Source organism: Setaria viridis, chromosome 7, assembly GCF_005286985.2.
Source record: "Setaria viridis chromosome 7, Setaria_viridis_v4.0, whole genome shotgun sequence".
Taxonomy (NCBI): Eukaryota; Viridiplantae; Streptophyta; class Magnoliopsida; order Poales; family Poaceae; genus Setaria; species Setaria viridis.
In genome coordinates, this window is record NC_048269.2 from 29,647,004 (window position 1) to 29,661,678 (window position 14,675).

At 49.4% G+C, this 14,675-nt stretch overlaps 2 protein-coding genes across 3 annotated transcripts; one reads left to right on the forward strand and one right to left on the reverse strand.

The window, feature by feature from the left end:
* Positions 1–330: 330 nt before the first annotated feature.
* Positions 331–4,306, reverse strand: LOC117864291 (uncharacterized). The gene is made up of 3 exons (XM_034748337.2): positions 3,728–4,306; positions 2,286–2,411; positions 331–2,204 (listed from the first exon to the last, which is right to left on the reverse strand). Exons 1-3 carry the CDS (start codon positions 4,097–4,099, stop codon positions 630–632), a joined length of 2,073 nt encoding a protein of 690 aa, XP_034604228.1. The 5' UTR covers positions 4,100–4,306; the 3' UTR covers positions 331–629.
* A 2,709-nt stretch (positions 4,307–7,015) lies between these two features.
* On the forward strand, positions 7,016–11,677 carry LOC117862470 (uncharacterized). 2 transcript variants are annotated; one of them, XM_034745949.2, is made up of 5 exons: positions 7,235–8,436; positions 9,576–10,314; positions 10,397–10,550; positions 10,760–10,822; positions 11,157–11,677. In XM_034745949.2, the coding sequence occupies exons 1-5, from the start codon at positions 7,491–7,493 to the stop codon at positions 11,340–11,342; spliced, it is 2,088 nt and encodes a 695-aa protein (XP_034601840.1). In that variant the 5' UTR covers positions 7,235–7,490; the 3' UTR covers positions 11,343–11,677. The 2 variants fall into 2 exon arrangements, with proteins under 2 accessions (XP_072151307.1, XP_034601840.1); XM_072295206.1 differs by having other exon boundaries at positions 7,016–8,436; positions 10,397–10,822; positions 11,157–11,296.
* Positions 11,678–14,675: the final 2,998 nt, after the last annotated feature.

Sequence of the window (14,675 nt, forward strand, 5' to 3'; positions counted from 1 at the left end):
CTTGGCGCGGCCGGACGAGGGGGGCGCTAGCGGTTGCGGCGGCGTAGGGCGCCCGATGTTCAACGGGGGCGGCGGGTCAGCTAGCCGTTGTGCAGCCGAAAGACGCCGCTTATATGGGCCAGGCCCAGGTGAGGAAATCACCTGACTTGATAGAGAAAGCCCAGGGGAACTGTTTTTTCCGTAGTATTTCGCCATGATAATATGATATAGGAACTGCTTTCCTTTCGACATACAACAGGAGGTAGCCATGGTAATCGAGTTGCACAAAGAAAGATGAAATTACTAGAAATGGAGTAGATACACTGTAAAACATCTCAGAGAACGTTCATATCCGGGGAAGCAATTTTTCTGAACATTGCTGCTTGTATATGTCTGTATTATACATCATGACGGATCTCACCATAGCCTATAAAATGGAACCATTACCTCAAAACTAAAGTAAGATACAGAAGCAGCAAGGCTCCAGAGCCGGCCCACAAAGGCCAGCATTGTCCCCTTTTTCTAGTCCTTGTTGTACATGCATTACAGGTTACTCTAAAACATGGAAAAGAAGCATCTAAGTACTCTTGACATTATTCCTTGGATTAAATTCTAGGTTTACAATGTTTCACCTTCTGGTTCTGGCCACTCTAAATCTTCTGCTTGAGCACCTGCCGGAGCTGGACCTTCTGGCTCTCCATCCGTGCCTCCATGAGCTTTGCCTTCAAGCTGTGCTTCTGGGACGTCCGCGGGTACTCTATACAGCCCTTGAAGCCCCTGTTGAATTGAATGTTCATCGAGTCAGGGGAGCTCCACTGCCCGACGCTCGGTGGACTGAGTCCTATTTCCTGAATGCCACTTTCAACAGTGGAGTAAGTCCCGACTGACAGCCGAACATTGGATGATCTCGCATTAACTGTTTCGACGGCATCTTTCTTACATATCTCACTGTTCTTTGGACGTGATGACTTCCAGAGCTTCGATATGGCTGATTCTTTCTTCTTGGGTTGATTCACGTTTGTCAGGTATGCATCGGTCAAATCATCCTTTAGCTTCTCATTCCCTCTGTACTCGAAATCATTTCCACTTTTCCAAGATATGCTTCCATCACAGATCTTGTTGTTGACTGATGGTTCGCTTCCGTCAGGTGAACCACTTGAACCCTGCATATCTTCATGACTTATTGTCTCCCAGCTGCTGCCATCTTCAGTGTCGCTTTCATCTTGAGGGCTTTTATTTGAGTACACCTTGGCTTTCTTTTCGAGGAATATATCTGTCATTGGGCTAGCCTCTTGAATTTCTGATTCACATTTGGCAGAGTTATTCTTGTAGCATGGCTCAATCTCCTTGATGACAGGCTCCTCACTCGGACGCAGCTCCTCAAAAATGGAAAATATGTCTTCTGAGGCAGCCGGGGGCTCATATCTGAATTCAGCATCTTGGGCTCTGACTGACTTGATTGCCTGTATTATGTTCTCTGCTTCTTCTACTACCGTGATGTCTCCATTAGCACAGCTGCATGCAGAAATAAAAGCCTCAACATCCTGTTGCAGTTTGCTCAGCTGTGTGTATTTGGCATCGAGAGTAAGTTTTGCATCAACAAGCTTCATCTGCACCCGTTCTTCACGCCACACCTCAGCCATCTGCAGCATCTTCCGCTCCTCATCCACCTCCTCTCGCAGCTTCAGGGAGTCCTGTTTCAAGGCCTCAATCTCAGCTTTGTCTTCCTCCACCTCTCTAGCCAGCTCATTGCACACCTCCTCAGTGAGCTCGCGCGCCTTCCTCTCTGTCTCGTACTCTTGTAACAGCTGCTTCGCTGACATCTTGGCCTCCTTCAACTCATTGACGAGCTTCAAGTTAATCATCTCCAGCCGCCTCCTGTTTTTCTTCTCGTGATCAAGGTCCGCCTTCATATCTTCAAGAATGGCACGTACTTTCTCATGCTCTCTATTCCTCCAAGCCGCTTTCTCCTCTGCAAGTTTCTTGAACAGGTGGTCAAGCTTCTTCTTAGCTGACCGCCGCTCAGTTTCCAGCTCAGTCACCCTATCACGTACTTGCTGGAGCTCCATCTGGAGGTTAGCAACATAAGTTGTGTCTTGCTGCTCGTCAAGAAGATTTAGCTGGCTGGCTATCAGATAGGCATCATGTGATTCCATTCCTTTTCTGTCCTCAGGCTCCCATTTTGTTGCCTTTTCCATTGTAGTGGAAGTAGCATGAAGTTGTACCTGCATAATTTCCTATGTCAATGATTTTACAGGCTGATACAAACAGAAGTAGTTGACATTTCGGTAGGTTCTTTCCCTCACCTTGTGAAGCTCTCCACTCTTCCTCTCCAAGACAGAAATGGGGCTTGAAGCCTCATTCTTCATACTCTGGTGATGGCCCAAAGTGTTCTGCTTGAGAAGCTGGACTTGTAGATGCCTTGGGATATGCTGTCATACAGGCACATGAGACAAATAAAACACACAAGCATGCCAGGTTGGTCACATTTTACAAAGAAAATACTATTTGCACCACGGTAAGATAAACAGTCACTTGTTCCATGATTAAGATCTGATGAGCAGCACCGGATCTGTATATGTTCATGTTACTGTTGTGTACCCTAACTTGAAAGGGACACGAAAGGTCTTACATCACGCATCCATATCTTTTTTTAAAAAGGTGAATTTTCAATAGACATTCTCAAAGAACAAAGAGAATCTATAGGGTCCCAAACAATCATAACATGGGGAGACCTCTCCCAATCCGAATCACATACAGAGAACCTACACCGATAGCGTCGGTAACATCGTCACATTTGTTAGCTAGCATTTTGATCCCAACCTAAAGTTCAGAATTGAAGCCCCATCAGTTGGATAGCTAGGATAGTCCCCAAAAGCACGAGACAAGCAACTAAACAGGACCACGTGCTCCCTGAACCCAGTGTTTGTTGCTGCACGGCACAAGAGTGGAACCATTTTGGCCCCGCTCAGAAGCTCACACCCTGCCAATCCTTTCACCATCCGATCCAAATTCCAAGCTCCAACTCACCACTCTTTCCCCACGCAGCAATTGGGTAAAAACGAAGCCGTGCCCCTGTACTTATGACCAACCATAAACGGCTAAGACGCACGGGCAGCGCATTTGCTGTGGTTGCCCGGGCAGGGGCGTGGAGACTCGGAGAGGATCCGATGCCTGTGGGGCCCCGCGCAGGAATCACATGAGGAGATCCCAGCACAGGGGAAGCAAGCGCTGCGCCTTTTGGTTTGATGGGAAGGCGATCACGGCCGTCGTACTGTGGCTGCTGCACGGCCGCCTCCATAAATGGCCATGCTTCAGTGTAACGCATCCAACGTCCAGGTCGGAACTAAATGCGGCGGCATGGCAATCGGCAGTGTTACTGCTCAGGCTTCAATGAGGAGACTCGGCTCGTACCAGATTTGACTTGCGCTAATGGAGTATAGGCGGATTAAGCAGCTCTAACTATACTGGTAAACAAGGAGGAGTACCGGAGATCTGTGTCCTGGAGCACCAAGCTAGCATGTTTTGGGTATAATAACTGGGAGATATCTTTAAAGTTTGCATTTTATTCACTAAGCACCGAAATGATTTATTAGCTTAAAAAATAGGGAAAAAATAGTTGCCACTAGGAGAAACTACTGCAAAGCACGCGCTCGGTGCCTCCCTTTGCTATCGGCAGCATGGCAAGACGAAAACGAAACAGACCAAACTGGAAACGCAGATGCGGAAGCACGCCGGGCACACATACCTCGACACCCACGCGGACCCTCCTCTCGGCGCCTCCGGCCGCGGTGGCCCCGGCCACCGCCTCGGGCGGGCGCAGCCGCCACACCCCGGCCGCGAGCCTCCGCACTGACACCTCCCTCGCCTTCTCCCGCGCGCCGGCCCCCGCCTCCTCGCCGCCACCCAGCTTCCTCCCCTCACCTCCTCCGCCGCCGCCGCCCACGTCCCATTTCAACAGCGGCGTGGCGGGCCCGCTCCGCCGCCCGCCGCCCGACGCCGAGGCCTTAACGGGCCGCCGTCGCAGCCGCCGCGGCGTCCGTAGAGACGGCGCCGCAGCCGCAGCCGGGGCAGCGCATGAGGCGGCGGTGGCGGTGGCGGAGCGGTTCCTGGAGCTCATCTCCGGCTACGGCTCGGGACGGCGCGCGCCGTCGTCGGCAGCATCGGACGGGAGCGGACAGACAAGCAGAGAGGAGACGCACGGCGCACGCGGAGCGGCGTGGAAGTGCAGGGGAGAGACGTTGGAGGTGGTGGGGTGTACTGCGCGGGGGCGTTGGGAAATGGGAGCGCGAGCAAGCAAAGCAAGCGGGCGAGCCAAGTGGGGGGAAGTAAACTAGGGTCTAGGACACATGGAGTGGGTGTTTTTTTGTTTTGGGGCGCCGTGCCCGATGCCAAGGACGGATTTGGCCTAGGGGCGCTTTGGGGATTTCGTTTCGGGCTCCTGTCCGCTACTGTGCGGATATGATGTGATGAATGTGGCCGTGCAATTGGGGGTCTCGTGATCCTTGCTTGCTTGCAGAGTTGCAGTGGTGTGCGCTGCAGCCAGCAGCCTGCAGGGCAGGGAACTTGCTGGCCTGCTGCTGCTCAAAGTCCTGGTATACTGGAGATTTGCCATCATGCAGTGGGAGAACAGAATTTACTGCCTTCACAAATCAGTTTTTTTTTGAAATAAACGTATAAATCAGTTCATTTCGTGTGAAAAATGTGAGCAAACAACGTCCCCATATGACCTAGCATTGTTTTACATTGATCGCCTGATCGGCGTTATTAGTGATCTTGCAATGTCATCATCATCCTCGGCGTCGGTGGAAATTGCACGATTGGACAGATCGGAGTACGTCAGACAAGTAACCACGTCAGTCCACTGTCGATCCGCCATGCGCCTGGGCCGGTGCGGGTCCCACGGCCCCGTGACGCTTCCTCGAACACCAAATCCCGGCACGAGACAGCGAGACAACACCACCACCAGCGCCGCCGCAGTCCCCTCCAAAACGGAGGGCAATAACGGAACAGTTCCCCCTGCCTGCTCCCCCACGTCCCCGTTGAATCGTTCTTCCCTCCCATCCAATCCGATCCCACCCGCCCGCCAGCGCGCCGCTGTGCTCCCCACCCCCCTGCAGGCTGCGCATCCACCACGCCGCGGCGTGCCCGTCCGCTAGCTCGCCACCGCCCACGTGGCCGCCGCGCGCACGGGGCGCCGCGCTGTCCGGTGTTCGGACGCCGGCAGGCACGCGCGGGCGGCGAAGGCATCCGAGGGGCGGAGCACGAGGAAGCTTGAGGCCCGCCACGTCGGACTCGAGGCCCTCACATGTCAGGGAGGACGTGGGCGCAGGGGCCGATGGGGCCCACGTGACCGCGGGTGGTGGTGGTGGTGGTGGTGGTGGTCTGGTGGATGCCATGGTGGCGGGAAGGCGACGACACCGTGCGGCCCTCTGACGACGGTGCAGGGGACGATGCCTAAAATTTCGGCCAGCAGCGGCACTGTGATTCCTGCGTTGGAACAGTCGAGGCTGGTGCGGTTCAAAATTTAAACCGAGTGGCGCAAAGCTAACAGTAACACCAGCGCCCGAGGTTAATCTCGGGCAAATGCACTGTACCGATCCGTGTTTATCCGTAACGAGCCGTTCAGACGCCAGATTTTTTTTTCACTGGGATCGTGTGTGCTCTCATGATGGGGAGTCGGCAGCTCGCTGTAAATTTCGTGTGATGTTTAGTTAGGTCAGAAGTAATGATCCAGGAGTCGGGAAGGATCCAGCTGCTCGACCGCTCGAAAGGGAATACGATGTAGCTCGATTAAGTGATGCTTGTCGGATGCCGTGTATTTTACTGTGGATTCTCTTTGGCGATCCATGTGACCTGTCCTGTTCGATGCCTAGCTTGATCCATCCTTGGCCGCTCGGTGCCCGGACAGGTATCATTAGCGTGCGATCGGGTTTCGCTCCGTGATCGTAGGTGTGGATCGGGTCAAGCGTGCGTGTTTTGCCTGGCCAGCTTGGGGCAGTTGGATGGGAATGGATCCTCCCCCCGTCAAGCGTCGACACGGTGGTTAGATCGTGTAGGGTACTCCGACGGGGTGGTAGTTAAGCAGACAATGCAGGGAAAGAGTGTGTGAACAAGACTACTCATTGATGCTTGGGGAGTACTGTCCTGCGTCAATCATGCATTGGTGTGCTTGTTTACGCCTTCTTTGGATACCGGTATCCATCGGTAGTGAACGTGGTCAGCATCCAAGGTAGCTTGCATCGACAATATTGATGTAGACCAGCACATGGTGGCCCGACCGAAGATCTCTCCAGTAGAGTTTCGCCCTATGCGGATGTAGTTCCTGAGAGTACTAGCTTTAATAACTTTATTTAGTAGTTGCTGAGTTCACCTATGCAATTGTATACGAATTATCCTTTCAACAAAAAAAATTAAAAATATGCACTCCGAAATATCGGATCAAGAACAAGAACGAGGACGTGCGTAGCAAATTAGCGATGTACTCCTTCCATCCCAAATTACTGTTCATTTTAAATTTTCTATATATAGATATTTCATACATCTAAATGCATAGTAAAATTTATATATTAAAAAAATAAAAATAAAAATTATGTACTCCTTCCATCCCAAATTACTATTCATTTCATACATCTAAATGCATAGTAAAATTTATATATTAAAAATACTAAAATAAATAATAATTTAGGACGGAGGGAGTAGACTCAAAATTCAAAACACACCACGCGTTCTTAACACCACCAACTTACCGTCACCTGGTGGCGTGCCAGAGAGGAAACAACTCTAGAAAGAGATCAAGCCCTTGTTTAGTTGACAAATGTCAAAATTACTGTTCCGGCACTGTAGCACACTGTAGCGTTTCGTTTGTATTTGTGAATTATTGTCCAAATATTGACTAATTAGGCTCAAAAGATTCGTCTCGCAAAGTATAACAAAACTGTGCAATTAGTTTTTAATTTCATCTACATTTAGTACTCCATGCATGTACCGCAAGTTTGATGTGATGGGAAATCTTCTTTTTGCATAGTGTCAAAGTTGGAAGTTGGGGGTGAAGTAAACAAGACCCAAGTTTGGGCTAGCACTAGGCCTTAGTCTGGCTAACCGGGCCCATGACGTAGGATTGTGGTAAGATCGGCCCATAATCTTGTTGTTAGGGCTCTGTTTGCCTGATTTTGGAAACGTGGGCCAAATTCAGCCCAATCATGGGGAGCAGCGCGGCCCCCGCGTACTCTCACGCCGTCTTCTTCCGCAGCACGCCAGCACCTTTCGTCTCCGCCGGAGCCGCGGCGCCGCACGCCCGCACGCACCTCAAGCCCAAGTCCAAACTCCAAACCCATTCCAAAACCTCCGGATTCCCTCCACGAAATTTACGAAACCAGAGCTCTCCCGCCAATAACCCGCCCATTTCGATTGCCATTCCTCTCCCCAAATCCGTCGCCTCCGTTCCCCAAATCGAGCTATCCCATCTCGCGCCGAGACAAACCCTAGCTCTCGCCGGCGCATCCGCCGCAATGGACTTCACGGCGCCCTCCTTCTCGCTGGGTTTCGATTCGGATGAGGATGACCCCCCTACCCCGGTCGGGAGCGACCGGCGCGAGCAGCCGCGAGGGTACGCGGCGCCCGATCCGCCGTCGTTCTCCCTGGGCTTCGACGACGACGACGACGTCGAGGAGCCCCGCCCCCCCGCGGGAGGTCGCCGGGAGGAGCGCGCGCGGAGGTCCGTGGCCCCCGACCCGCCGTCGTTCTCCCTGGGCTTCGACGACGACGACGACGTTGAGGAGGAACCCCGACCCCCCGCGGGAGGCCGTCGGGAGGAGCGGGCGCGGGGGTCCGCGGCGCCCGACCCGCCGTCATTCTCCCTGGGCTTCGACGACGACGACGGTGAAATCCTCGTCACCGGCCAGCGTCACCAGCAGGCGCGGCCGCATGTGGCGCCCCGAGCTCCCACTTCGGCCGGCGCTGTAGATGAGGAGGATTACTTTGACCTCGCCGGTAGCAAGCAGCCGCCGCCGGAGACCAATCGATTCAAGCGGCTACGGAAGGGCCCTGCGCCAGCCCACCCAGCGCCAACTCCGCAGGTGCGGCGCTGTGAGGCGCCCGATGCACCCTCCTTTTCGCTGGGCATCAGCGACGACGATGATGACGACTTCCTTGCTGACGGCCAGCATCAGAAGCAACCGAGAGCACCGGTAGCTCCTCGTGCTCCCTCGTCGTTCATCGCTGGTGACCGAAGGCCAGAGCCAGCCCAGCGCGAAATGACTCCACTTAAGCGGCTGCGGAAGTGCCCTGCGCTGCCACATCTGGCGCCAACACCACCTCCTCTCAAGGCGCCAGGACCACCTGCAGCGGAAGTGTCTCCATTGATGAGTGAAAATGCAGCAACGGGTGCGGTTGGGACTGGGAGTTTGGAAGACGATATTGAAGATTGGACCACAGATGAGGACCGACCAGTCCGAGGTGAGCGCCTGAGTGGTACACTTATCTCAACTTCGAAAATTTTGCATTCACTTCCCTTATTGGTGTTTGCCTATAATTCTGCATCTGGAATGTAGCCATCCCAATACATTTCAGGGAATCATTTTCAAGTCATGTCATAGAAATGTTTAGATTTGACTTCATCGGGGGTAATTATCCAGCTTAGTTTGAAAAGTTATGGAGTACATAGGGATGCCGCAACTTCCTTCAACAAACTGTTGCATCTAAGAGAAGGCATCTGCAAACATACAGCAGGCTGCAACATACAGAGATAAATTACCTACAGACACTGTACACTAACCAAATTAAACGGGAGAAATCTAAAATACTTCTTGCTTCAGGAGCTGGATTCAGACAAGCAAAATTAGTGTAACCTCACCAACTTATGTGTGCGCAAGTTATGCATTAAAATCTTTGTAATCATTGCTCAAGTGCTTGAACTACATCCGATATCTAATCTCAGCCTCCCTCCTGAGCAGACATTTCCCTGCAAAAACGAATAGTTTTCCAAATTACCTCAGCTGGACAAGAGACTAAAACCCCTTCAATTGGCATCTTACTTTATGTTGGCCAAAGACTAGAACAAACCGCTGCTAGACCATATAAAACACTCCTTTTCCTGTTTGTCTCCTTCTACTTATTCATTCATTGACTGTCATTGGTAGAGATATGTTCTCGCTGCATCTCTGACGACTCTCAAATTTTGCTGTTGATACAAACAAAATGTGACCAGTAGCTTTCCTTAGTAACCTGTCCATGATGTACAACATTGACCCTATATGCACTTACAAGGAGCTCATTAGTGTGTACAGGATCATAAAATCAAATTGAGTGGATAATGCAATATTAGTCTTTATTTGTACAATTTTGTCTTATAATTTTTTGTGTTTGAGTTTATTTGTGGAGTATCTCTATTACAAGAAGTATTTGTTATGTGCCTCTATGATGCTTCTCTGGTCTTTATAGAAATATGCATGACTGATTGGTTATGGATCTTAGTCCGTAGCTTGTTTTTTTTTTGAAATAAATGTACCTTGTTATTTCATTACCAGTTACCACTTTTTAGGGACATTCTGGTTTTCTTGTGTAGAGCATAATCGGGTTGTCATCTTAACTTGCAGATGTGCCACCATCTGTTGGTAGTTGCAGCACTTCCAGTAACTCAAAATTCTCCCTGCTCAACCGTGGTGTCCTTATGACTCAATCATCAAACAAAGCAAATACATCAAAATTTACACAGACACCAAATTTTTCTGCTTCAAAATCTTTGGAAGAAAGCTGTTCAAAGAAATTACTTCCTAAGATAACAATAAGCCCGATGAGGAAAATCCTTTTGCTGGACTCTGACACTGATGCAGACGATGAAGAGAATCAAAATAAAGCAAAGAAGCCAAGCCCTGTTAAAAAGAGACAAAAATCCATGCACAAATATATGCAGGAAAAGTCTACCTTTCAGGAAAACAGGAAGCACCAAGGGAGCACTACTGTGCAGAAGAGCGAAGCTGTGATGAATAACAATTGGGCAACACCTGCCTTTGATGAGTTCTGCAATGAATACTTCAATTCTACGAAAGATGCAGGATCTTCTCAGCAGAAAGAAGGCAACAGTTTTTCTTGTTCCAAGGTTTCTCAACCCAAATACCCTGATGAAATGGAAGGGCATTTCCAGCAACAAAGCACTTCAAGTGGAGGTGTACTAGATGACAACCTGGATGGTCGTCCTCCTGCCATGCATTATTTCTTCCATCAAGACCCAAGGGTGCGAGATCTAGTCCGTGATAGGCTGCAGCATTTCCTTCCCACTGGAGCAGGAAGTAAGAGAGAAAATGAGCAAAGCAGAGGAAAAAGTCTCAGCTACAGGTGCACATCTTGATCATAGCTTTTTAGTACTGAGCAATGTCATTTGTACTTGCTTCTAACTTTTTTCTTTGTATTAATGCAGGAGGCAGTTCCACTCGAGTGCAGCTACAAATGATGAGTGGGTGACACCAAATAGAGGGATCCCAGTTCCAACTGATGTTGGTAAAAGAAGGGTGCATGCCAGTGGAACTCAATCTGGCTCTGGCCATTGGTTTACTAATGACAGTGGGAGGAGGGTAAAGCTGTATTTCCAGAGTTCCAGTTCACTTCTTAAACCTTTAGATAATAGAAAGTTGTTGGTCATTTTGTGCTACTTCAGTGTCTATGCATATTTTTTTAAAAAGAAAGTGTCGATGCATATTAGTTTTCATTTCACTGTTTTTCAAGATCATTCTTTTCTTAAAGAAACCAGACCTAATTTTGCTTTGTTGGATTGGGACTGCAGGTTTATGTCTCAAAAAATGGGCAGGAGTTGACTGGCCAAAATGCCTATCGACGATATCAAAAGGTGATGAAATACCCATCTTTTCCTGTGATTTGTCCCTTTTATTCATGTCAGACGAACTGGCACTAGGAATGGACTTACCGAAATTTAAATATTCACTGCTTACAATTATGTCTATTTTACCTGCAATGATGAATTATTAGGAATGCACTTGGCATGATTGTATCCATCATTTGTAGCTATCATAGCTACTTCTATATGACTATTTTCTTAGGGTCTTTTAAAAGATGGTGACAAAACTGATGATACCTTCAGAGTAGAAAATTGTATTAGTGAGACAAGAAAAACTATGTTCCTTTTATTACATTTGGTAACACTGTCTAAATGTGTCTTACAGGAAAGTGGCAGGGGATTCAACAGGTACAAGAAGAAAGGTTCATCTGGAGCCAAACGTGGTGCTGCTAAAGTGAAAGTTGAAACCAGAGCGAAGCCAACTTCATCTGGAACCAAACGAGGTGCTGCTAAGGTGAAAATTGAAACTGCAGCGAAGCAAAGCACAAGTAGAGCAAAAAGGAAGCGGTGAGAGGCGGGTCTGCTTGCCCAGCGTCATAGTGGGTTGGATTCTGTAGTTAGTTTTGGCCTTGTGTGTTTCACTTGATAGCTGATTCGTTGATAGAACATATAATAAGCTTCGATTCCTCTTGATTTTCTTTCATGTCAGGAGGCAGACGTATACATCAATACATGGTTCTCTTGTGTGCTTGTAAATATTTTTAGCTCTTGCTGCTGTACTATGTTCTATTGTTAGGTGCCAAGGATACATATGCTGAAGGATGGCACGCACTACTGAATGTATAGACCATGATTACATGCTTGTAGCGTTCATCAAGTAATGATTTTATGGTATTCATGTGTTGAGACCTTTGACAATCCATGACGAATCAGCATACCATATCCCTTTGTCAGTTCGTCTCGGTTGTATCTGGTTGCTTCCATGTGTACGTCTTGGTTTTCTAGTATTGCCTGAAATGTATTCGGGGGCAGCATCTTTCATATCCTTTTCAGTTTTTCAAACCTCTGAATATTTCTGTTTGTGAAGAGCTTGTTTGCCGAATGCCGAGCACAACTGGAACTGGAGATGTTTTGCAAAATTGCAAGACCTGCGTGCTTCAAGTTTCTAATGCTGTTCTGATTGTGTTAACTTTTGTATGATTCCACATAGTTATTTTGATCTTAGGGGAATGGTTTGCCATGGTTCGGGTTTCAAATTCTGTCTCGTTTGTGCTGTTTGCGGGCAGGATCAACCTGAAACTGAGCATGCGTGCCGACTGACGACTGTGTCTAAATGCAGCTTGTGTACCATCGTCAGACTTTGTAAAGTGCAAACATATGATATGTTGTGAGCCTACCCAAACTTGCTTGGGATTAGAAGGCGATGTTGCTGTAAACATAAGGTATGCCACTTCCATCACTGCATTGGTGGGAGAATTGTTATATTTTGGTCTAGTGTCCGCCCTTTCTCAATCTTTGTAGAATCTGAAGATGCATTAGATACGTGGTGGTATCTGGGTTCCAGAAATGGAGAAGATGGATTCTTTGCATCTCATATTCCCCCAGTTATCATCTACTAATTTGAAACGTTTGTGTGGCAATTTCAGAGCAACAACAGTTAAAGATGCACGCTTACAGCTCTGCACATCTTAAACATCCACTGCACACTCTGAACAACATATGGTTTCTGGTCTCTGGACACAGCCTAAAAGAATCTGAACAACATGAGACGCTGGCATGCTAATCTCAAGTTCCGATGCCAGCATGCCACAGAAGCACCTCAGGAAATGAAGCATCTGAACTCCAGAACCTCGCTCCCCGTGGTTGTTCGCAGGCGCTAGAATTGATGTGGATAACTGTCTTATTTCAATTAACTTTTTAGGATTCAGCAGATCAATTTTATCGACTGATTCAATGATCATTATGTTTGGATTGGCCGCTACGAAGTCGCGATCGGATATGGCGCCCCCAGGCTCCCACCCTGCTCGACGACGGCGGGACGAGAAGATGCAGAGCTGTGGACTGGTGGGGGAGACGGAGTAGGAAGACGCAGGCGAGATCCGGAGATAAGCAGAGGGGGGAGATCCGGTGGAGCGGAATCAGTTCGCCACGACGAGCGGCCGTCGCCGTCACCGGAGCGGAAGGGGAAGAGAGCCCGGAGGCATTGCAGACGAACGGAGGGGATATTTGCAAAATATTAGGGGTTTTTCTGCAATTATTTGGATCGAGATTATTAATCGAGATCCAATTTAGAGGTTTATATGAAAATAGTTGGATCACGACTATTAATCGCGATCCAATTTGAGGGTGCTACGTGCAAAAACCTCGTCGACCTGCCTTGGCCGGCCATGGCGGCTCTACCCCGAGCCCACCGCCTCCAGGCCCGACCTCTGCGCTCAGGCTGCATCCGCACGCCCGCTGAAATAAGCCTTCCTTTTCTCCATCTCGTAACCCCCGCACCCGAACGCGAAGAAGGTTGGAGAGAGAGAGAGGAAGGCGGACGCCGTCGCCGCGGCTGCAATGGAGCTCCAGGTGCTGCGCAGCGCAACGACGGCGGCCGTGCGAACGGGACCAACGACTCTGTCCCTATCGCACATCGCCTTGGTGGCGGTGATTTGGACGGTGAAGCTGCCGGCCTGCGGCGGCGGCGGCGGCGGAGTGAGGGCATCAGCGAGACAGCGACTTCCGGGAATCTGAAGCTGGACGAGGTTCTGTACTTCAGCTAGAACCATACTAGAAGACAACCTGATTGGCTGTCATCCCTCCGTGAATTATTCTTTCTCCACGATCAAATGGTGCGTGATCATCTACTCGTGAAAGGCTGCATCAATTTGTTCGATTTCCATTGAAGCAGAAAGTACCAAAGAATTTGGGCTCGACTTGAAACAGAGCATGCATGTCAGACATCTCGGTTTTATGGCATTATCTTAAATTTGCTCGGGGCAGCATCTTTCCAGATCCTTTCAAGCTTCTGAATGTTTCTGCCTGTTAACTGTTAAGAGCTAATTTGCCGAGCACAGCTGTTGGAATTGTTTCGCAAGACATGCACATTTTAAGTTTCTAATGCTGTTTCGGTTGTATCAAGTTCTGTATGATTCTACGTAGTTACTTGGATAATAGGGGAATGGTTTGCCATGATTGGGTTATCAAATCCTGACCAGGCTGTGCTTTTTCCGGGCAGGTTCAACCTGAATGTCTGAAACTGAGAGTGCATGCCGACTGACGACTGTATCTAAATGCAGTGCCATGCGTCAGACTGTGTGAAGTGTAAACGTAAGATATGCTGTGAGCCTACCGACTAAGAGTCAGGCTTTGTTGTTTGTTGTAAGCATAAGATACGTTGTGAAATGGACCGTGCACCTCGATCATGGTGGATACGTGGGTGAATACTGAATAGCTGATGATGCAGTGGATACGTGGTGGTATCTGGGTTTGCAGAAATGAACAGGGAGTCTTTCCATCTCGTATTTGCACCAGTCATACCGAATGATGAGCCTGAACAAGAGTTGGCCAGTGAAACACAGTTTTCTCTGGCGGTTGGGGGTACCAGATGGCTCGGTCCGACGACGCGTTCCAGTACAAGAGAGACTTGGTGATCGCCGCAGGGATGGTTCACCTCCGGGCGGTGGCAATGCAGGGGGAGGAATGCCTAGTCAAATCCCCCCTCCAAGCTGGCCGGACTTTGCCAATGCAAGTGGAGGACAGTTTCAAGCAGGAAGTAGCAGGCATTGCGGCCGCCACGGAAGAGAGCAGTACCGGCGCCGGGGACATGCCGTGGCTGTAGAAGGCCAGGAGAACAATAGACACGGAGGTAGAGTTACCGGTAGAGAGGATGCTGCCTGTTGGGGAGTGGTACTGTCCAGAT